Source organism: Daphnia pulex, chromosome 4 (genome assembly GCF_021134715.1).
Source record: "Daphnia pulex isolate KAP4 chromosome 4, ASM2113471v1".
In the NCBI taxonomy this organism is placed as follows: Eukaryota; Metazoa; Arthropoda; class Branchiopoda; order Diplostraca; family Daphniidae; genus Daphnia; species Daphnia pulex.
In genome coordinates this window covers 6,514,524-6,536,862 of record NC_060020.1, presented here as the reverse complement: position 1 = coordinate 6,536,862, position 22,339 = coordinate 6,514,524, and the positions used below count along the sequence as shown (strand labels likewise).

The following is a 22,339-nucleotide window of genomic DNA, read 5'->3' as shown; positions in this document are numbered from 1 at the left end:
CACACACACTATTTGGGCACCCATCATCATATACGACTTGAATGTTTTCCTTCTGGACGCGGGGCCCGGTGTGAGTGCGTGTCATTATCTTTTTTCACCATCTCTTTTTGAGTTTTGCCGCCTGCAGGGGGTTCACTGCAGTGATTGCCCAAACAGATGAAAAACGCCCGAGTTCTCCTTTTTTTTCTCTTTTTTCTCTTTCGTCGTTTCACACACGAAGTAAACAATAATCTGGAACAGAAAGACGAAAAAAGGACGTGCTCTTAAAAAGTTATTTTTGTTTCATATTTTTATTTGAAATTTTTATTTTCTCTCCTAAATTTTTTTTTTGTTTTTGTTTTTCCTATTCTTCTCTTATTCTTTTGGTGTTTTCCGTTTTGGAGGTTGGGCGGGCGGGCTGGAGCTGTAAAATACATGAACGGACGGGCGGACTTTGACAAGTCGCTGGTCGTTTTCTTGACCGTGTATACGTACCAACGTACGTACCGTATATTATACAGAGGCGAGTGATGAACGAGTCTCCAGCCCAGCTGCCCAGCCCCATTCCACACCATTTGATATTCGCACACCGAGGTGACTCGGGCTATAACGTCGCTATCGCTTCGACGTCCTAGATCTATACGCTTCGATCGCTCCGTTTGTAATAAATGAATGGATGTCAGTTGGCTGCCCCCCTTTTTATTCTTTCTTCTTCTTCTTCTTTCTTTCGTTTTCCCCCACGCTGCTGTTAGTGATGGTCATTGTCTCTTTTCAACTCGGGTCTGGGGTGATTGCAGACTGCAGTTGAAGAGAGATAAAGAACATTCACGTCGCCATTTATCTACATTTGGCAACAAATGGCGATGTTTTGAATAAGTGGCGGGACGAATCACTCCCGCCTCTCGCCCGCCGGGTGGGCGTTCATTCTCCCATATGGAAGCCCCCCATCCACTATATCTATCTCTGCGGTGATTATCGTGATTAACATGCTGGCGATGGGAAATGAATGAATAAATCTCTCGCCGACGCAAAAAGGGGAAAAGGAAAACGAGGAAAAAATGGTTTGAATGGATTTCCATTTTCGTCTGTTACCATGGAGATCGGAGATATATTATCATACTCCCCAGTCCCGACGAGGCATTTTCAAGGTGACTTCGTGATTTGAGCCCGAGAAGAAGAAGAAAAGGGGCCGGAATTGCTTGTAATTGAGTTTGATGCATTGCCTGCTGAGATGAGGAAATACGTATAGCCCCGCAATCAACTAGTCGAAAAGTTGTGTTTGCTCACGATAATGAATCGTTGAATCACGAATGTTTTTTTTTTTTTTTTTTTTTTTCCCATCCCCCTTTTTTTTCTTCCACCGATTGTTGTCGAATTTAACAACCAAACAAACGAGCAAAACAAACAAACAAACTAATAAAGCTGAAAATTGTTTTTTCCTTAATTTTTGAAAATTGTTTTCGGCGTAAAAACTAACCGAATCGACCGATGGTGGTGGTGGTGGTGGTGGTGGAAAAATAACAGCATTTTCCCTCTTTCGAGACGTTAACGAGTCACCGGTGTGCCGGTTGTTGCGGGTATAGATATGGGTGTGTAAGGCATCGACTCCTTTTGGGTGGTGGTGGTAGTAGTGGGGGGGGGGATAAAAATCGACTGCAGAGTGCCAGAGACAACGGTACGGGTTGATTACACATAACTGTCGTCGTAACATCGACCATTGGGTCGTGTCGTCGTCCTGCTGGGCGTTGGGAAATGTCCCCCCGCGTATTTTTCTCTTTTCTCCGTTCCTCCTTCTACTTCTTCTTCTTCTTCTTTTTTTATTGTGTGCCCGTACTTAAACACAGGCTTTGAATCAAGATGACATATACCGACCAGTCTATACCATATAAATATCAAAATAAATCTATATCTATTTATTATCATCTCTCAGAAACTTGTGTGTGTGTGCGCTGCGTCGTATATAATGCAGCGCTGCTGGTTTTCTCCTTGGCCACGTTTTTATGGACTGCGCCGCACACGAAGCGACGGAAGGAAACCACAATATATTTTCGATGGAAGAGAAGAGAAGTAGAGAACCCAAAAGATGGACGGATTCGTCCCCCCCGGCGGGTGAAGATGCGCCGGATGTCATCTCTCTCTCTCTCTCTTTCGTTCTGGCCCAATAGCGGTTACTGTTTGCGTGTACACACACATGTAGAAAATGGCTTTTTTATTATTTTCCTTTTTTTTTTTAAAGAAAAAAGAAAAAGCATGAACACGTAAAGAAAAGGAAGAGCTGGAGAATTGCTCTCTTTGTCTCCAGCTCTCCAACATCACGAGAGCCACAGCCTCGCCCCATGTACAGAAATCGATCAATTCTCATTGGGTGGGCCATCAATTGAATTTGAGAGTTGTATGTATGTGTGTGTGTGTATCTGCGCTACGTGAGGGAGTAGGGGTGAGATAATGAAGGTGCCGAGGACGTTATTATGGACTCTGGCCGAATAAGTCACTTCTTCTCTTATCCACCACATGTAACACATAATGTACGTACCGTACACTACTACTACTGACTAACTGTATGGACTCTATACTCTCCGGAGAAAGGGGGGGTTGGGCTAATAACTTTGAAAAGCGTGTCCCTCTAAGTGTGTCAACATGTACACACACACATACACATTCGGTTGAGTAGAACCAACAAGGAGAGCAAACCTCTTAAGATAAAGTGAGATTAGGGTGTATAGGAGATATATATGTGCTGGATTTGAAATAGCTGGATGAGAAAGGCGGAGGTATACCCTACGGCAACGGAATAAGCAAGGTCAACATCGTCGCTGCTGCCTTGCTGGAAATATCCGCGATCAATTCTGGCGTGTTTAAACTGCTGTGAAATCACTTAGAGTGGCCCAGCAGACTCTATATATATGTGTGTGTGTTAGGGTTTGGGACGGATGATGGCAATCTCCCCGTTGCACGCGGGACTCGCTATGAAAATCCCCCCCCCCCTCTTCTTCCCGTGTGCGTGCTCCTCAAATAAACAAGCTCTTGCCCCCTCAAAAGTCTAATTAAATCCCAGTTCGTCTTTGCTGCCTTCTGTGTCCTTTCTCAGTCCTTCTTAGTCCCTTTTCAGCCTTTCGCCGTAAAGAGCTCCGAATGCAGATTGCATCATATATCCCCCTTTCCCCTTCCTCTTTTACCCACTCCTGGACCCAGTCAATTCAACTTTGAGCGAAAGTACCAAGGCAACAACTTTACTCGTGAATTACCTAGTTATAACTAAGTAATAACAATTAAATTTGCCGTTATTTATCGATTTTCCGTGTTTCAAATCGACCACCTTAGTTGGCACCCCCTTTTTGGGTGGTTGGCGTTGGTTGTTGAGAGTTATTTGTTAGGAAAATTTATATAGAAAGAAGGAACTAAAGGGGTTGACACATTGATGGAGACTTTTTTTTTTTTTTTAACCATGCGACCCCAGTGACACTGCCTATAACAATTTGCATATTGATAAATTTAGATGCCGTTCAGGTTTTTTTTTCGGCCCTACCCAAAATCTTTGCGGCCTCTCAGCCGCGGCTGAATATCCTATACCTTTAACATTTTTTTTCTCCTTTTCCTTTTTCTACCCCTTCTCGTGTTGCAACTCCTTCGTGACCGTCCCATAAATTATCATTAAGCTCCTTGTGCCCATGGAAGGCAAACACAAGAATCTTCGAGTCAGAGAAGAAGAAAAAGAAAACGATTCCCGCCCGAGACTTCTCGTTGACTCTGCCAGTCCCGACGACCGACCTCTGGGCCCTTGCCTGCCAGTCCATCATGGGGCGCGAGAGTTTGTGTTACCAGCCGTAGTGTATCTCTTTTCTCGTGCAAGGCAAGACTTTTCTTGGCCCGAAATTGACCCCAAGACTCGAGAGAGAGTCTCGGGAACTTCCCAGTTAGCAGCCTGGGAAATCAATCATGAAGAGAAACGCGGAATGGTGTATAGTCGCCCGGCTAGTCGTGGAAGGCCTACAAGGAACGGCCAGGTCAGTCGCTGGTGGCGGCGGCCCGACCTGGAGGAATAGATCTCTTTCCTATAAGGAAGATCGGATGGATCCCCCTATACCCCCCTCAAACTGCTCCCACATGTCTATAGCGGGATAGAGTAGTATCCAACACGGTCCGACGATCTCCTCTCTATTCCCCCCTCCTCTTGCTCTTATATAAATACAAACACTGCGTACATAGCTATAGTATATACATAACGTGTTGATAGTTATGCTAATGCACAACTCTGTAGCTCTTCTCTCTCTCTCTCTCTCCGGCTGGACGGACGAGGCTGAGCGCCCCAGCCGAGAAACGACAATCTACATCGGCGGGGGTCTAATGGATGCCTGGGCTCTTTTTTTTTTTTCTTTTTTCTCTTGGCATGCACTTGGACCCCCCTTCGATTTTGGTGGTCCTATATAGGACTTATAGGCTCCTTCTCTTCTTCTTCTTTTTGTAATATATTTGATTTGAATTCAAAGTCTATCTAGCTTTGGCTCTCCTCTCGAAGGACGGGAGAGAGTTGATCATCATAAATCCGTCGCAGCGCCGCGCTCCCGGGCTGCTGCTGCTCCGATCGATGACGATCACGCATCCACCCGACACTTTGATTCACTCTTCCATGCAGATTCCTCCTCTCTCTCTCTCTATCCTCTTGGTCTTTCTCTCACACCATTCCTGATGATTACGACTCTCTATCTCTCAGATAGCCTCTCAGCTCTCTCTCTCTCTCTCTTCCTCTCTACATCTAATAATATTTTCGGGGGTTTTAAACCGATGGGCCTCGTAGTGTACTTACGGAATTCAAACCCATCATCTGCATTTCCCCAGCGCTATATACTCTCTCCGGCCGATAATCGCGTTGGAGTCCGGCTTCTGCTGCTCGTTGCATATCTTAGCATTGATTTGATTTCATTTTTTGGTTCTCTTTTTCTTATTCTATCTCTCGCTCTCGCTCTCTCGCTCTACCGAGTTGGAGTCAAATAGATGGCAGAGAATTGCCTGGAATGGGAAAACAAAGGAGATAAATTGAGGGCGATCCGGGTTGGCTGGGAGATGATCCATTATTTGTTCACTCTCTCTCCTTCTACCCTTCTGTATTGTATATACATATAAAGCCTTATGCTCTCTGGTGAATAGACATGTTTATCGACAGAATCAATGGCCATTCCGTTTCCTATTTAATTTTCGATTGTATGAGGGTTTTTTTCTGTTTCTCTCCTCCCCAGTGAAACGGGAAACCCAATAACGAATTGATCATTTTCTTTCTCGACTGATTGATGATTATTTTCTCCTTTTTTCTTTCATTTTTCTTAACCACATTTGTTTTTTTCCATGTTTTGCAGGGATTTGAGCCACAACCAGTTGACTGCTGTTGGCAAGCGCACCCTCCGAGGACTCAACTCGCTGCGCAATTTGTAAGTCAATTTCTCCCGTCGATCCTTCTTCTCCTTCGTCTTGGTTCTTCTATTTGCCTTGGAACATATTTCCACTATACATGTATCGTAGAGATAGAGAGGGGAGAAGAAGAAAAGAAGAAGAAAAAATCACTATGCGTACACAACCTTTTTTTTTTCTTTTTTCTTTACCGGGAACCCTCATGTGCTCACAAAATAAAAATATCATTGCACAGCGGGGTGTTCGGAAAAGCTGCTGAATGATTGTGTGTGAAGAAGAAGAAGAAAGAAGGAAGCAAATGGAATACACAGGAGGAGGATGCGTATAATAATAATAATGCAATGTTTTTTTTTGGGGGGGGGGGGGGAGGATGGCAGCAAGAGAGAGAGAGAGAAAAGTGCATCCAGGCAGGATTCGTGGGAAGTTTGAAACGATCAGTACAAACAGAGAGACAGACACGGGATTGAAGAGACCAATTCATCTTTCCCATTTCTCTCTCTCTCTTTCTCTTGTCGCTGTCGAATATCAATTCGTATGTGCAGCAGAGTGAACGACTCTGCCGACCGACTCCTGCGTGTGTTGTCCATGTTTGGTCTTTTTTTTTGTTGTTGTTTTTCCCCCCTTCGTCGCTTGTTGGCTGTGCTGGCGACCGCATCGGAGATTTTTTAATTCTGATATTTGTACAGGCAACTGGATAACAACCAACTGACATGTATCGACGAAGCAGCTCTCCGCTCCCAGAAGGAATTGGAGATTTTGTAAGTCAAAACTTGTAGCGGAGGGGTTCAAATATAATCAAATAATCAAATAAAAACATCTATTTTTTTTTTCTGATTGGTCCAGGACTTTGAACAACAACAACCTGACGTCGCTTCCGCGCGACCTGTTCGAACCGCTGAGTCGCCTACGCGTTTTGCGCCTCTCGGAGAACAAGTGGCTCTGCGACTGCCATCTCGCCTGGCTGGGCCGCTTCCTTCGCCGCCACGCCCGGGCCGGCTCACCGCTGGCCGCCAACGGCTACCTGCCCCGCTGTCACGCCCCTTTCGGCCTCCGCATCAAAGCCGTGTCGGAGCTTCTTGACACGGAATTCAAATGCACAGGTAAGAGTGTCAACCGTCAAAAAAACTCTTTTTTTTGTTTTTCCCTTCTCTTCTTTCTCTGTATATTATCCCAGCGCAAGCGCAGCCGCTGGCCCGCTGCCGGCCCCTATATATACGTACAAATATGCTAGCTGGGCTGGTGGATGGTGGTGGTGGTGGCACCTGATGATTTGTTTGCTGGGGTTTCAATTTCCTAGAGAACTCGGCGGTTGTTGTTCTTCTACTAGACTCCCCGCGTTAGATTCTTCTCTCTTCGGGTTATTTCTGGGGTTTTTATTTACCATCGCGAAAGCTTCGCTTCCACGGATCGTATATCACCGACAGCCATAAGGTTCCCGGCGTTGGAGAAAAAGTAAAAGAAAAAAGAAAAACGAAGGAATTACCTCTTGTCTCGGTTCCTCTTCTATCTTTGTCTGCTTTATGGATATACACTTCGACAGCAACAACAACAACGACAACAACAACAACAACAAATAAAAAAGGATATGGAAAAGAAGAAAAAAAAAACAACAAGAAATCTTAGTGTTGAATAGAAATAACGGGGAGGCATGGAAGGAGGAGGAAGCGATTGAAAATTTACATGTAGATTGCATGTTTCACGTGGAGGATAAAAGATGGCGAGTATCCTTCATCCCATCAGACTTTAATCGTTTTCAAAGTAGAAATCTTCACCGTGAACCGTTTCCAAGTCATTTTCCCTTTCTTTTCGGTTTCCGTTGCTCGTCTTTTGTTTCTTGGGTTATTTTGTTTTTTTACGACTTTTCAGCTGCGGATTGGGAAGGCAACCGATTCCATCCCACTCTCACAGTTGTTGGGACTATATAGCCATTGTGTGTGCCAGTGCATTTGTGGGCCGGGGGTATTTAGTATTTAAGGAAACCCACTGGATTCTTCGCGACTTGAATCCGACATAAATTAACCTGCTCCCACCAACAACAACAGCTGCTCGATTGACAAGGCTCTTTTTTTTTGTTGTTGTTTGGTGGGAGTCCCACGACGGACGTTAAGAAGGAAATCGGTTTATCTGCTCATCCCCGAAAAAAAGACGAGGCAAGTGAAAAAAAAAATAAGAAAAAAAGGTAAAATATAATAAAGTAAGAAGATGAAAAGTAGAGGGTTCGTATATCATCTTGTGGAGCTAGACTAGGTAGGTAGGTAGAGAGTAACATGATACCGAGATTTATGCAGGAAATGATGCCCTTGTCGTCCCGTTGTGACATGCCCCGCTATGCAAGCGCATACGCATATCTATACCGCCAATCTATAGAATGCACAGGTGCCTGTCAATTCGGTCGTATTTTTTTTTTTTTTTCATTTTTCTTTTTTTTTAAAGAAGTCTTTCATATTTTTATACACGGCGATCGACGTGGAAAATATTTTTTCTATGACCGTGTTGCCAGAAGCACCAAGAGCCATTCAAAGTTTCTTTTTTTTTTCCCCTTCGTCCTTTCTTTTCATAGATGAAAAACGAATATAAAAATCAAGTATTTATTTATGGACTCCCTGCTGGTGGCGACTCATTGACCAGTCAATCTCTCGCACGCAGAAAATGCCTTTTGATGGGTCCGTCTCTCTCGCTCTATCGGTCTGTCCCTGGCTATTACTGTATCTTTTCTCTCAATTTGGCCAAACTCTTCTTTCTTCTACTTCTTTCTTCTTCTTTTTATTTTTAACTATTTCTTCTCCTCATCGAATTGGCTCTTCCATCTTCGTCCTTTTTCATTCTTGTTGGCCGTCCGTTTTCCAGCAAAGCATTGTTGACACGTCTCCACTACTGACAGGCCGGGCTATACTCGGATGACGAGCGGGTTTTTTTTTTTTTTTCAAATAGTTTTTTGACCGAGTCCGCATAATTTTCTTGGGCCTTTCCTATTTAAAAAAAGAGAAAAATATTTTCTATTTTCCCCCATTAATTCTGTATACTCTTTCGTTCGTTTCAAAATTCTATTTTCCGTGTTTATCTTCTTTTTCGAATGAGGGAAGCGATCTATTCAAGCCGCGTCACAAGGCGCCGAGTGTGCGCGTGCGGGTGTCGCGCTGAGTTCATCGCGGATGAACGATTAGCACCGTTGGAGATCAAATGGAATCAAAGACGTTTCATTCATTCGTTTGGACAGCACCAAAGAAGAGAGAAGAAAAAAAATTGAAAAAAGCCCCTCCAAAAGAAACGATGATTTGGTCGATTTTGGAATGTAGGGTCTTGAACCGCAAGGAGGTTGAGCCAACAATATCTTACTGTCCTATCACCGTAAAATCACAATCTTCGCCAAAAAAAAAAAAAGTGAAAGATGACACATTTTCAGGGAGAATGTATCTCTCTCTTTCGCCTAGCTTATTCTCTAGGGCTCCTATATACGTTCTAGACATTGTTCAGGTAACCGAGGACGATGGCTCCGCATACTCTTTCCCTCCCCCTCTTTGGCCCGACACGCTGCCAAAGGACTGACAGCTGTCACTCCCATCCGCGGAAGGAGAGAAGACGAAAAGAGAATTTCGGTGTTTCATATTTCGCTGTTCATCAAAAAAGGAAGAGGAGCTCAGCGCCCCCAATCCTTTTGTAAACGGCTTTTGCCATTGTCACGGGGTTGGAAAGAAAAGAAAAAAGAGTCGTCCCTTCTTATTTTTTTTCTATTTTCATGTTATCACCTCCGCGTTCGTTGTGTATGAAAGAAGAAGAACGGACGCGGATGGTCTAGAGGGGCAGCAGCCGGGGTACTATTTTTGCTGTGTGTGCTGAGAAAATGCTGCTAATTGCACACCCGGCGATCTATCTCTAAAGTATCTCTCTCCCCTTTTCATCTATTGCTGCGTCTATGTGTGTGTGTGCCTTCTGATAGAAGAAGAAGAATGTTTGTATTTATTTCCCTTTTCTTTATAAAAAAGTAGAGTTCTTTTTTTTATTCACGGATAGATTTGTAGAGAGATGGGGAGAGAAAGAGCGATTGGGTGTTGGTGAGAAAAAAAAAAGATATCGAGAGATACTGCGTACGTAGTATTCCGGATCCATCCGTCTTCTATTTCGTTCCTTTTTCTTTTTTCTTTTTTGTCCTCCCTATTATTATATGGCCAATGATGTGGTGCCATAGCCAGACGCAACTTGTGCCGACTGTAAATGAAATTTGGGTCTCGATTACAGTGCTGTACATTATATATTATATAGTATGGTATATACTGTGTACGCCTGTGATGGATGGAAAAAAAAAAGTATTTTTCTTTCTTTCTTTCTTTTCGTTCAATTCCTTAACACTGGGGAGTGACTCATTTATGTTTCGGCCAGTTGCCAACGCCCAAACAGGCCGGCTCAGTGGGGGTACGTTGAGTGTATGTGTCGAATACACCTGAAACGGAGCAGCAGCACATTTGGCATGTTAAATCCTCGTTTAATTCTTAGTCATGGACAAAAGCTTTTAAAAGAAGAAATTTTTTTTTAAAGAGGAAAAAAAAATCTCCAAGTCAAGAAGAAAAAAAAGGATTTCAATGTGACATGAGCGGATGAATAAGATGAGAAATGGAGTTGAAATAGGTCGAAGGAACAAGGCAGGGCCAAACGAAAGAAGGAAAAAATGGTGCGTATGTGTCCGTCTGTCTGATTTCGACTTGAACGGCCTTTAGCCCGGGCGAGCGTAATGTAACATGAAAAAGACGAAGGAGAAGGAAAAATGACCTCGTCGTGTGGCTTCTACGTACAACTCTCATCTCTCTCTCTCACTCTCTTTCTCCATCTGAAATTTTTTCGTTTCCAAAATCTGAATAATGATGGCTCTTCCTCTCTTCGTTCGGGTTATAGCTCATCTGAATCGCATTTTAAAGCTTTAGAGTAACATGTCATTTTTTTCCCCTAACTCTCTCAAATGGAGACATGCAGGATATATTTAGTTTTTATTCCATCCTCTATTAAAAAGCATTTTATTTATTTTTCCTTGATGATCTCTCATATTCCTTCTCTCTCTTCTCCTTTCGCTATTATTAGTAATCACGGAATAAAAAGGATCAAATAAAACGTTAAAAGAAAATCTAATAAAAAAGATACCGTAATGCGATGGAAAGGACCATCCCACTCGCAGACAGAGGCGACTGTCGGGCAAAATAAAAAAAATAAAAATATCTCGTTATTTCCTCCGGCCGGATGAACATTTTTATATTATATTGCATATATATACATACACATATATATACAACACAGACACACTGGCTCGTATAAAATGTGTAGATAGTGGCCGATTAGAAAGTCTAATTTCCCCCTCTTCTCCCACCCTCTGCTGTAGTGTGCACACACCATCGTTGCTACTTTTTTCGTTCTCCGGCAGAAAAATATGCAGTGCCGCTCGGTGCTGTTGTTGTTGTTGTCGTTGTTGTTGATGTGCGTTCCTTCCAGCAGCCACTCATCGGGCCGATTCTTGTTTGATTTCCTCTTGGTGCTGCATAATGATGCGCCGGAAGAAAATAAGAAGAGAAAATATGACTACAGCAAATCTGCTCGACAGACAAGACACTCTGACAACACGAAAGATGTTTGATTTAGGGGATAGGGCGGCTCCCATCTCCATCTTCCCCTCCGCCGATGCATCCACAATCATTTCGGCAATATTTTCCCGTCGTGTAGTCGTCGGCAAGGGAAAATTGACGTCCTTTTGTTGCCGTTCAAAAATCCTTACGGCGTGAGTCCCCCCCCCCCTCCTTCCATCCCTGTTTGTATTTTGCGATTCAATCATCCGTCGGCTAAAGAAATGTTGTTTATTGTTTGCCAAAGTGAATGGGCACGTTTGGAGGGCCACGCCATTTCTCTCGGAGCGAGCAAACAACAACAATAGTCGATGGAAATATACGTCTTTAAGAATCCCTCTCTCTCTCCGATGCAAATTCACGAAATGCGCACGCTCTTTTAGTTAAAAAAAAGAGAGAAAAAAGGGTCCCCCCCATCTTTAAAACCGTGATGAAGCATCTTTTTTTCTTCTTGTGTTGTTGCCGTAGTTGAAAATCGTTCCGTAGAATCGTCTTTATAATGAGGATGATTTACGGGACCGATCATTAGTGTTTGAATAAATCATTAGCGATGAGGTTGCGCAATCTCTCTCTCGTCGATGCTGCCAGGAATCCACCGTTTAATTCTATTCTATTTGATTCTATTCTTCGCTTTCCCTCGTAATTGATTTGCTTGTCTTTTTAATTCGCCGTCGTTTCGCCGGTCTTTCATCTTTGTGTCTACATATTTTTTTTCTCTTCTCCCCCTTAACCTTTTGCCATTTCTTTTTTTTTCTTTTCCTGTTTGATCTGTAGGAGCCGCCGAACGGCCATCGGAGGAATGTTCGGCCCAACCCGGCTGCCCGCTGATGTGCCGCTGCGCCGATGGCGTCGTGGATTGCAGAGATAAATCTCTCAGCCGAATCCCGCCCTATTTGCCGGACAGCGCTACTGAACTGTGAGTGAATTTTCTTTTTTTCCAACTCTTGCGAGAGTTTTCTTAGATGAATGTACTGTAATCATTTAAAAATTTAGCCTGCATAATATTTTAATAAACTAAATGGATGGCGATAGCGTCGACGTCTGTAAAAGGAAAAAGAAAAATTGACAGCGACGCAGTAGATTCCTCGATCGCCATCGATCGAATTGCCATAGCCGGGACTGTGATAGAATGAATTTCAAATTAATCGATGAATTCGAACGAAGCGAACGAAAGGAGAGAAATCGTTTCCTCTGCTAGGGCGTCAACCTTTTCGCTCGTGAAGAATTTTTTTTTTTCCTTTTTCCAAATTGAATTGAAACAGAAAAGAGAATGGAACCGATTCTTAAAAACAATTTGAAAAGTTCAAGGCGACTATCGAGAGAACTCACGATGGGATAAATTAGTGCACACCTGCTGTCAAGATATTCTTTTAATAACACCTTCATTTTGATGGGGAACCAAATTGGGAAGAGAAAAGGGAACCGCTAAATGAACTGACGTCGTCGCCGTCGTCGTTATTATTGATCATCAGCCGGCCATTCCCGCGTGAATACTTTGTCCGACTTATCCGCGAGAGAAATTCCACTTTGAAATAATCTTTTCCTTTTTTGTTTTTTTTGTTTTTTTTTCTTCTTTTCTTTTCACGAATTTATCCCGTTTAGCCGCTTGGAACAGAATCAGATAACCGAAATTCCTGCCAAAGCGTTCGCAGCTTACAAGAAACTCAAGAGAGTGTAAGTACAACATTTTCGTTGAGACATTTTGTCGGCTTGTGTTTTTGGCATTTATTTATACGAGTCGAATTCTCCGCATTTCTCTTTGTGTGCGTGTGCGCCTTCACGGAATGGTCACGTCGTGCAGGGACTTGAGCAACAACCAGATCAGCTCCATCGCCGGCGACGCCTTTCACGGATTGAAATCGCTAACATCGCTGTAAGTTTGGACGTTCTCCTCCTATCTCCTTTTCTCTCCTTCCATTCTCCCTTTAGATATCTTTTATCTTTGGATTCAAATGCGTTTCCCGCATCTGATTCCATTTGGCCGAGTCTATAGAAAACGAGCGAGAGACGAAGCAAGAGCGGATTTTCATTGACACAAATTTTGTTGCCATGTTCCAACCCCCTCTCCTTCTCTCTCAATAGGATTTTATACGGGAACCGGATCACCGAACTTCCGGCTGGCATGTTCCACGGTCTGACGTCGTTGCAGCTCCTTCTACTCAATGCCAACCGTATCTCCTGCGTCCGGCGAGACTCCTTCAAAGATCTTCACAATCTCAATCTGCTGTAAGACACGAACTAATCCTCAGACTCTCTCAGACTTCATTTCTTTCCTTTCCTTTTTGTATTTTTTCATCCGCCTTTTTCCCTACATACTCAACTGTCTGCTTCTTCATCAAACGTTCTCATCGTATGTCTAGTCTCATCAAGAAACTTTTTTTTTTCTTTCTTTCCTTTTTCCATTTTTCTTTTCTCGAGTGTACGTAGTATTATGTACTTAATTTCCCTTGATTTGACTTGGCCTCACCCGGGCGCGCGCTCCGGTGTAAATAGAAGAAAAAAAAGTCGAGGGGAAACGATCAAGGTGGAGTCCGGCAAATACTCGTCTTGTCGAATTACGACGACCCTTTCCCATTCGGCTGACTTTCTGACGGTTACTTGTTTGGTCCCTCACCCACCCAAGCTGGTCGGGTCTCCCACTAATGATCACCCCCCCTCGATCCCTCGATAGGACGCGCCAGTCTTGTCTTGCTCTCGTCATCACACACAACCGATCAAGCCGGCTTCGGGCATCCAGCCAGCCAGCCCGCACCATATACATATATATAATATGTGTCTAAAAGAAGAAGAAGAAGAAGAAGAAGAAGAATAGAGTATAGATAAAAAAAAGGGTGGCGGCTTGTCTTGCACCAGGGACGGGAGAAAAGTACCGGAAGATTTTTTTTTTGTGTGTAGTTGTGTATTTCTTTTTCTTTTTTTCTTTCGTCGATTGATTCATGCCCTCCTATTGCGCGTAGGAGTGGATAGTAGCCTTCGCTCCTGGTGGGAGTAGTAGCTCGACACAGAAGAAAAAGACAAAAAAGAGGAGCATGAGAGATGGGGTCGCGCTGGAAGCGTTCCGGAAACGAGAGTGCGTGCTATAAATCCTGGCTGTCTCATTGGGTGCTGATGAGTCCGAAAAAGAGCTAGAAGAAGAAAGGGGGAACAAAAAAGAAGAAGAAGAGGACGGAGCTCCAATCTGAGCGAGAAAAAGTGGAGGAGACGAAGCGAGGACAAAGGCAATCTCGGGCGGTTGTGTGTCTCTACGTCCACCGTCGTGTGTCTAGTAGCCAACATTTGTGTAGATATTTCTCTTTCATCTCGTCCCGCTCTTAGTTATAGACGCTCACGCTCAAGGCCCATTTCTCCCGGGGTCGTCATTGTGTTTTTGAGGAAATGTTTACAGTCGAGGCTTCTCTCATCCATATAGCTTGGATGTTGTTGATAATAAATCCCTTGGAAGAGCAAATTCTCTCTCTCATCCGCCTCCTTCCTTCCGTCGGCCCGTTCGGCTGCTGGTGCCCACCTCAAATTCAAAGACCTTTTAAAGAGCGGAGGAGATTGGCCCGCCGAGATTGGGGGATCTCGTGACCTGTTTGTATATAGGAAACGCTTCAACCCCCATCCTGTTTGCTTTGCCCCCTGTCGTCTTGCACACCCATTCACACGCGGCTGTTTTGTTTCTTCTTCTTTTATTTGTTATTTTTATTTTTGGTTAAATTTTTGACTTTACTCTTTTAACCCTCTGGTTACACAAACTCCCGCTAGCCAAGTTTAGGGGGCAAAGGTATCAAGAGGCGTGGCGTTTAGATGGACGGATGGATGGATTGGATGACCCTGAGAGCATTTTAAAGCCTCGAGTATTGAACTCCCAAGTTTCTTTTGAAGATGGCTCGAATTATTCGACATTTTTTTCTCTCTCTCTTTTCCCGAGCTTAGTTTTGTGATAGAGCCCACCGATAGGACTGCGCAGATGAATATATCCTTTATGAGGTAGTTCGATCCCGACACGGAACTGCATTCACCGTCAAGTGGATGGAGTCCAGTCACGCCAAGTGGCCAAACCCCCGCGCTCACAGAAAATTTAGAGAGAAGATAACACTCGGCGGCATCAGCGGAGCTTGTGCGCTCTTCTCCCCCTCCCCTGGAAAAAAAAATTTGATTTAATTAGCGTTGCGGGACTAAAAGCCTGCATTTACATAAGACCTGCGCCTCCGCCTCCCTTTACTCGCAGAGCTTCTTCGGACAGGGGCCGGCCCGTCTTGCTCATCGTTTGCCCAATGTCGATATCCAATTGTGGCGGCTCTGGCGGCACAGCGAAATTCCGTCCTCTCTTTTTTCAATTCATTTCCTCATTTTTTTTTTTTTTTTTTCGTTGTTACCGAGGAGGTCCAGCAAGAAGCGTCCCACCAGAAAAGAAGAAAAAAATAATAATCATAATAATAAACCAAAAGCTTCGTCGACGACCTAACAAGACACAGGGTCCACGCCTACTAGGCTGGCTGCTGCCTATATGCAATTAGTACCCGAATCCTTATGCTTGTCGTACGTTGACCTCTTGTGGTTTCTCTTTTGTTCCATCCTACTACAGATCGCTTTACGACAACAACATCCCAACGATGCTCAACGGAACGTTCGACAGCTTGCGCAACATTCAAACGCTGTAAGGAAACCCCGTCATATTTATTTATTAATTAATGCAAATATAAGGCCGTCACCCCGCTCGAGAGTGTAATTTTATTTTGATTCATTTCATTCCAGGCATCTTGGACGTAACCCGTTCTTGTGTGATTGCTACCTGACGTGGCTGGCTGATTACTTGCACCGCAAACCGGTCGAAACTTCCGGAGTCCGGTGCGAATCTCCGCGCCGGATGCAGAGGCGTCGCATCTCTGTCCTGCGAGACGAAAAATCGCGCTGCAGCGGTAAATCCAGCCCTCCCTTTTTGTCCCCGTGACGTTGATTGAAACGACTAATTGAAATGCTGAATGATTTACATTTGATTGCGATTGGTGCAGATCGTGACTTGGAGCGCAATTTGTTGGAAATCAGCCCGTGCGAAGATGATCCATCCTGTCCGACTGAGTGTTCCTGCAAAGGAACCATTGTTGATTGTTCCAATAAAGGACTAAAGGAAATTCCGCGTGAACTTCCTCTTTACACCACCGAACTGTAAATAATCATCTAACCTTTTCGATTGTTATTACGACGCATTCTATTATTCCTTTTTATGTTCCATTCCTGACGTTTTTTTTTCTTTCCCACAGGATTTTGAACGACAATCAAATCGTGAGGATCAAGGCGGATGGCATGTTTCGAGATCTGCCCAATCTCCTTAAAGTTGATTTGAGGCGGAATCAAATCTCCGCCATTGAGAACGGAGCCTTCGAAGGGGCCAACACGCTGGTTGACTTGTAAGTTGTTGTGTCGTGTCGTGGAAAGATTATATGAAAGAAACGCAATAACAGTATATACCTCGGGCAACATCATCGCAGCAACGCAAGGGATCTAAGTCTCTAACGCAGTTGTTGAGCGGATTAAAAAAAGATCGTTTCTTTCTCCGAGTCTTTTTTTCTCTCTCTCTTATTCTCTCTCCATACAACTGCGTGTCTTTCCCTTTTGACTGTTGTTGTTGTTGCTGTTGTTTATTGTTTTTGCTCTCTGGCCATCAAGCTGTTGTTGTTCACAACTACTGGGCAATTCGAGACGCGTGATTAACGCATGACAGCGGCTTTGTCTCGCACGGATGAGTCCTAGTCGTGACATCAAGATGGGTTTGCGCCCGCAATAATCCCGCTTTATATGACTGGACCACGGCCGTTATTTTTATTTTCTTTATGATTAAGACGAGCCTATAAAGTAGTTCGTGACCTCGCCTTGTCCTCGTTCCGTGTCTCTTTCTTCTTCTTTTGTCTAATTGCCCCGCGTCTCTAGCAGCCCCGGTAATTCAATTCTGCATTCTCGCAATTTATTTCTTAAACAGAAACTTGGCCGAGAATATGATCCAGGAAATCCACAACAAAATGTTTACTGGCCTGGTCAGCTTGCGGACTCTGTAAGTCGTACCCTTTTTTCAAAAATAATTGTATTAAAAATATTTTGGTTTTTTTGTTTTGTTTCGTATCTTGAAGAAGGAACACGCCGATTAACACCCATTTCCTTTTTAGGTCGCTGTTCCAAAATAAAATCACGTGCGTCACCCCGGGGTCGTTTGATTACTTGAGATCTCTCACTTCGCTGTAAGTATATCTTAGACGTCCGTGAATTGGTCGGTGCCGTCTTGATCGGCACCGTGTTGATTGCCTTTGGTGACGTTTTGAAATGGATTGGATCAACAGGAATATTTTGAGCAACCCGCTGCACTGCAATTGCCACATGGCCTGGTTTGGCGATTGGTTGCGGAAAAAAGAACAAGAACTGAGCACTGGAGCGCCCCGCTGCGCCAGCCCGGCTCGTGTCAAGGACATTCCATTGCAGGACATGCCATCGTTCGAGTTTCGCTGCTCCGAATTGGATGATCAGGGATGCCTTGGTGAGGATTACTGCCCGCCAAAGTGCACTTGCACCGGCACCATTGTTCGCTGCAGCCGGGCCAAGTTGCGTGAAATTCCCAAGAACATTCCGCCGGAAACAACTGAACTGTACTTGGACGTGAACGAGATCCAGTCCATCCAGTCGGAGAGATTGAGCCATTTACGGTCGCTGACTAGGCTCGACCTGAGTAACAATATGGTGTCCGTCTTGTCCAACAATACTTTCGTCAACTTGACCAAACTTTCCAGCTTGTAAGTTTCGGGTCGCCTTTTGATTGCGGCATGTGCCAAAAAAACTCGGTCAAGCCTGACGGTTCTTGCATTTGATTTCTTGATTACAGGATCGTCAGCTATAACAAACTACAGTGCGTGCAAAGGAACGCCTTCTCCGGACTGCTCTCTCTTCGCATACTGTAAGTCTGATTTTTTCGCGTGTCGTTGCGTGAGCATTTGTTGGTTTAGCAATTCGGCTTGAGTGAAATCGAGATATAATGCGTACGTGCCAACGCAACGTGACTCGTTGTTTCTAACGTGTTGATTGCCATTTTCTTTTCTTCTTCGTTTTATTAAATCTCAGGTCGTTGCACGGAAACGACGTATCCATGATCCCCGAAGGCGCTTTCACTGATCTGCAATCCATCACCCACTTGTAATTTGAAATTTTGATTTCATTTTCTGGGCTTTTCCATTTCTCACTCGTCCCGACACACGTTTTTTTAATGATTGTATTTGAACGTTCCAGGGCTCTTGGCTCAAATCCATTCTACTGTGACTGCAATCTTCGCTGGCTGGCCGAGTGGGTCAAACGAGACTACGTCGAGCCGGGCATCGCCCGTTGCGCCGAACCCATCTTGTTGCGAGACAAACTTCTTCTCACTTCGCCCGCTGATCACTTCCAGTGCAAAGGTAACTGACCGATGAAATGAAATTGAGTCATTTGCGCTTCCACCAATTGCAGTCTAATTTTTGCACTTTTTTCCCGCTTTTTCTCCAATAGGAAAAATTTCCAACGAGGTATTGGCCAAGTGCGACACTTGCTACACTTTCCCTTGTAAGAACGGCGCCACTTGTCGGCCGACGGGCGAGAGGGATTACGAGTGCCTCTGTGCCCCCGGCTATCACGGAAAGTTGTGCGAATCCGCCATCGACGCTTGTTACGGCAATCCGTGCCGCAACTCTGCCATATGCAAAGTTTTGGAAGAAGGTCGTTTTAGGTATGCTACTGCCTCGCCTCCTTTTCACATAAAGTTTACAGTTTTAACAAAGCGCTTGCTTTTGATTAATTTAGTTGCCACTGCTCGGCCGGCTACGAGGGGGATCGTTGCGAGACTAACATCAACGACTGTCTCGATCACAAATGTGTTAATAACGCCACCTGCGTCGATCAAGTCGAATCTTACCGCTGCGATTGTCAGAGCGGATACACAGGTATTGATTTATTCAGGTTTACTCTAATTTCATGTTCATTTTACGTAATTTAATTTTTTTATTACCCCCGACAGGAATTTACTGCGAAAAGAAGATCCAGTTCTGTACCAAAGATTTCAATCCTTGCAAAAACGGAGCTACATGTGTGGATCGCGGCGATCACTATGCCTGCCAGTGCGCTCTTGGTTTCAGCGGAGAAAACTGTACCGTTAATAACGACGACTGCATCAGCCACATGTGTCAGGTATGGCCCAGAAAATTATTAAACCAGATTTTATAGCGAATCGATTTGTTGATTGCACATTTTGCAAATCAAACACTAGAACGGTGGGACCTGTGTTGACGGTATCAACGAGTACACTTGCAAGTGTCCGCCTGAATTTTCTGGCAAGTTTTGCGAGGCCTCTCCGATGGTCAGTCTGCTATACCCTCAAACTTCCCCTTGTCAACAGCACGATTGCCAGAATGGCATTTGCTTCCAACCTCAAGGATTGACCGATTACATTTGCAAATGTGCTTCGGGCTATACTGGTAAGATCCGCTTTCAATCCGTTGTAAAATTTTGTAAAATCTTTGAATGTTTGCTCATCCAGGAAAGCGATGCGAGTTTCTAACAAGTGTAAGCTTCGCCCAAAACGGCTCCTACATTGAAATGCCTTCGCTCAAAACCAAACCGGAAGCCAACATCACGATGATCTTTTCAACCGAAGAAGAGAACGGAATTTTGATCTACAACGGCGAATCGCAGCACATAGCCGTCGAATTGTTCCGCGGCCGCATTCGCGTCAGCTACGATGTCGGCAACTATCCCGTGTCCAACATGTTTAGGTTTGTAACCGATTTGCATTTGTCTTTTAGCGTTTTAAAACTAATGTTTACTTTATCTTCGATTCGTTTAGCTACGAAACAGTGTCCGACGGTCGATACCACACAGTGGAGTTGCTCTCACAGAAGAAGAACTTTACTCTACGTGTTGATCAGGGCAACGCTCGCTCCATGATAAATGAAGGAGAACACGAATACTTGCGTCTAAGCACTCCCTTATTCATCGGAGGCCTACCAAACGAAGCGGCTGAGAAAGCCGCTCGACAGTGGCAACTGCGAAACACTACTAGCTTCAGGGGATGCATAAAAGGTTCCATTCTTTTTTCATTTTTGGTTTCCAACCCGCTTGACTTTATTTTTTCGTGTTGATTGTTTTTTTTAACAAAATCGTGTTTCGTGTTTGTAGAATTATGGATCAATGGTAAGCTGACAGATTATGCTCAGGCAGCCACAAAACAAAATCGAATCATCCCTGGCTGTGCTAACTCTGAATCCGAAGAAACGGCCGCCGAAATGATCAAGCCTAAAGCGAACAATCTAAAGAAGGACAATGCACAGCGTGAAGTGAAAGACAGTGCCGCACAGCCCCAGAGCTATGTAAGGATATTTTTTACAAACATGAAAAGATTGTGCCTTTATTCTTCTTTGATTTAATGTTTTCTTTCTAGATGAACACGCTTAAGACTTCAGTGCTGACTTCCTACGACCCGTGCAAGGATCATCGATGCCGCAAGGGTCAGTGCGTGTCCAAGAAAGACGGCAAGAATTACAGTTGCAAATGTCAAGCTGGATGGGGAGGCAAATATTGCGACACCGGTGAGTGTAGTACGAGTCCATGTAAGAATCAACTTGTGAACTAGTATGTTGACTGACGTCTTGCAATATTCCCACAGCCCCTACTTGCCGGAAAGAACAATATCGCGACTATTACATGGAACACGGATGCCGCTCCACCAAGCCTGTCCGGAATTCCGTTTGCAGCGGTAATTGCGGTTCCGATTGCTGCCGACCTCGTCGCTCCAAGAAACGTCGCCTGAAGCTCATCTGTAACGACGGAACTCGCTACACCAAGGAAATCGAGATTGTCCGCAAATGCGGCTGTTCTCGAAAGTGTCTCTAATCGACGTGCGACAGGGACACGCAAAATCAAGTGCAGTAGCCGAACGAGGGTAAACGGTGACAAAATAATAATCGATGAGTATGTAACAAGTAACCATTTTCTAGCAATTTGACTCTTTTTTATTATCCTCCCTCTTTTTCTCTTGTAGCCTTTTATTTTTTAACCCACAATATTTTCGTTTATGTATTGCTTCGTTTTTATCGGTTTTTTCCTTTTATTCGAGCTATATGATGTCTGATAGCAATTCCTTTCCATGTCGCTTTTCTTTTGATTCCCTTCGAAGTATAAATAATTGGACATCGGTGTATATTTAGCTAATCGAAATCAAGAAAAAAAGAACAAAAAAAAAAACACATAAAACCAAAATGTCAGTCCGAAAAGGCAAAGAACAAGAAAAAACGTTGACTGAAAGGATCCATGAATCGATCCAAAGTCATGACGCATAATGATTATTTCGGGTGTAGTTTTTTAAAATGTATATGCATAGGAAAGGGCACCCCCAGAAATGTCTGTGCTTACGCTGGCCATTTTGTTGCCACTTTCACACTCACTCACACAGTGACATTTCCCCCCTAAATCCCCTCCTTTTATTTCTGAAAATCATTTTTCCCGTTGGTCAACTCCCGTTTTGGTATTGATTTCACTGAACTAAGTACATATATATGCCTTTTTTCTTCTTCCCTCACCATTTTTTTATTGTTTTCTGAAATCCCTCGTTATGTGGGTTTCCTTTTTTTTTGTCAATCGGAAGTTTGAATTTAAATATTATTACACGGTAGCGTTGAGCAGCGGTGCCAAGAAAAACAAATGCTGTAATCGCCCGTTCATTTCCTTTTCCGCTTTTCCCACTTCCACCCCACCCCCCTACTTCACTCCTTCTTGTTTGACATTCTTGTGTTACCTTTAAATGCCGAACTTTGAACTTTGTTCTGTCAGGTTTCCACTTCCATTGGATTGCTGCCACTAATACTCATACCTCTGTTTTCTTTTCCTCTTCCCATGTCATCGTTATCTGTAGCCAACTAGACACAATATTCATCAGAACATCCTGTCTCTTAATACATCTATTACTGAACACGTAGCAATTTCATTGTTGAATCATTTAGGCAAGTAATAATTAATATAAAATTGATGAAATTAGGTTTTCACAGAGCTATATGGCCAAGATCGGCGTTGTCGGATCTGGTGTCCAGGGCTGACGATACGTATGTACGCTAGTTGGAACCATAGCCATTAAAATCACGGCCACGCATTAGTACAGTCAATCTGACCAAAAAAGCATCAAATTTGAAACTACTAATTAATTTTAAAGTTCATTTTTAATATTTTAAAATTCATATTTAATGTTTTAAAATAGAATAAACAAAAATAAGTAATACATAATACATTTAATTTGATTTTTTGGCGCAAATTTCAAAAAAATGCGAATTTCAATCACAAATTGAACATATAAAAAATTGCCTAATCTA

The 22,339-nt window shown here is 43.7% G+C and overlaps 1 protein-coding gene across 2 annotated transcripts in view; it reads left to right on the top strand.

Moving 5' to 3' along the window:
• Positions 1-21,951, top strand: part of LOC124192847 (protein slit-like) — a 68,431-nt gene extending 46,480 nt beyond the window's left edge. For both annotated transcript variants that reach the window (XM_046586341.1, XM_046586340.1), the window contains 26 exons: positions 5,331-5,402; positions 6,069-6,140; positions 6,226-6,482; positions 11,760-11,901; positions 12,588-12,659; positions 12,787-12,858; positions 13,068-13,211; positions 15,556-15,627; positions 15,726-15,889; positions 15,983-16,136; positions 16,232-16,378; positions 16,948-17,019; positions 17,132-17,203; positions 17,303-17,749; positions 17,839-17,910; positions 18,075-18,146; positions 18,240-18,403; positions 18,495-18,711; positions 18,786-18,925; positions 19,000-19,169; positions 19,249-19,456; positions 19,519-19,753; positions 19,825-20,060; positions 20,157-20,347; positions 20,419-20,566; positions 20,644-21,951. In XM_046586341.1, coding sequence (XP_046442297.1) covers positions 5,331-5,402; positions 6,069-6,140; positions 6,226-6,482; positions 11,760-11,901; positions 12,588-12,659; positions 12,787-12,858; positions 13,068-13,211; positions 15,556-15,627; positions 15,726-15,889; positions 15,983-16,136; positions 16,232-16,378; positions 16,948-17,019; positions 17,132-17,203; positions 17,303-17,749; positions 17,839-17,910; positions 18,075-18,146; positions 18,240-18,403; positions 18,495-18,711; positions 18,786-18,925; positions 19,000-19,169; positions 19,249-19,456; positions 19,519-19,753; positions 19,825-20,060; positions 20,157-20,347; positions 20,419-20,566; positions 20,644-20,870 — 4,039 coding nt within the window. In that variant the 3' untranslated portion in view covers positions 20,871-21,951. The remainder of the gene's footprint in view (positions 1-5,330; positions 5,403-6,068; positions 6,141-6,225; positions 6,483-11,759; positions 11,902-12,587; positions 12,660-12,786; positions 12,859-13,067; positions 13,212-15,555; positions 15,628-15,725; positions 15,890-15,982; positions 16,137-16,231; positions 16,379-16,947; positions 17,020-17,131; positions 17,204-17,302; positions 17,750-17,838; positions 17,911-18,074; positions 18,147-18,239; positions 18,404-18,494; positions 18,712-18,785; positions 18,926-18,999; positions 19,170-19,248; positions 19,457-19,518; positions 19,754-19,824; positions 20,061-20,156; positions 20,348-20,418; positions 20,567-20,643) is intronic.
• The last annotated feature ends 388 nt before the right edge of the window (positions 21,952-22,339 follow it).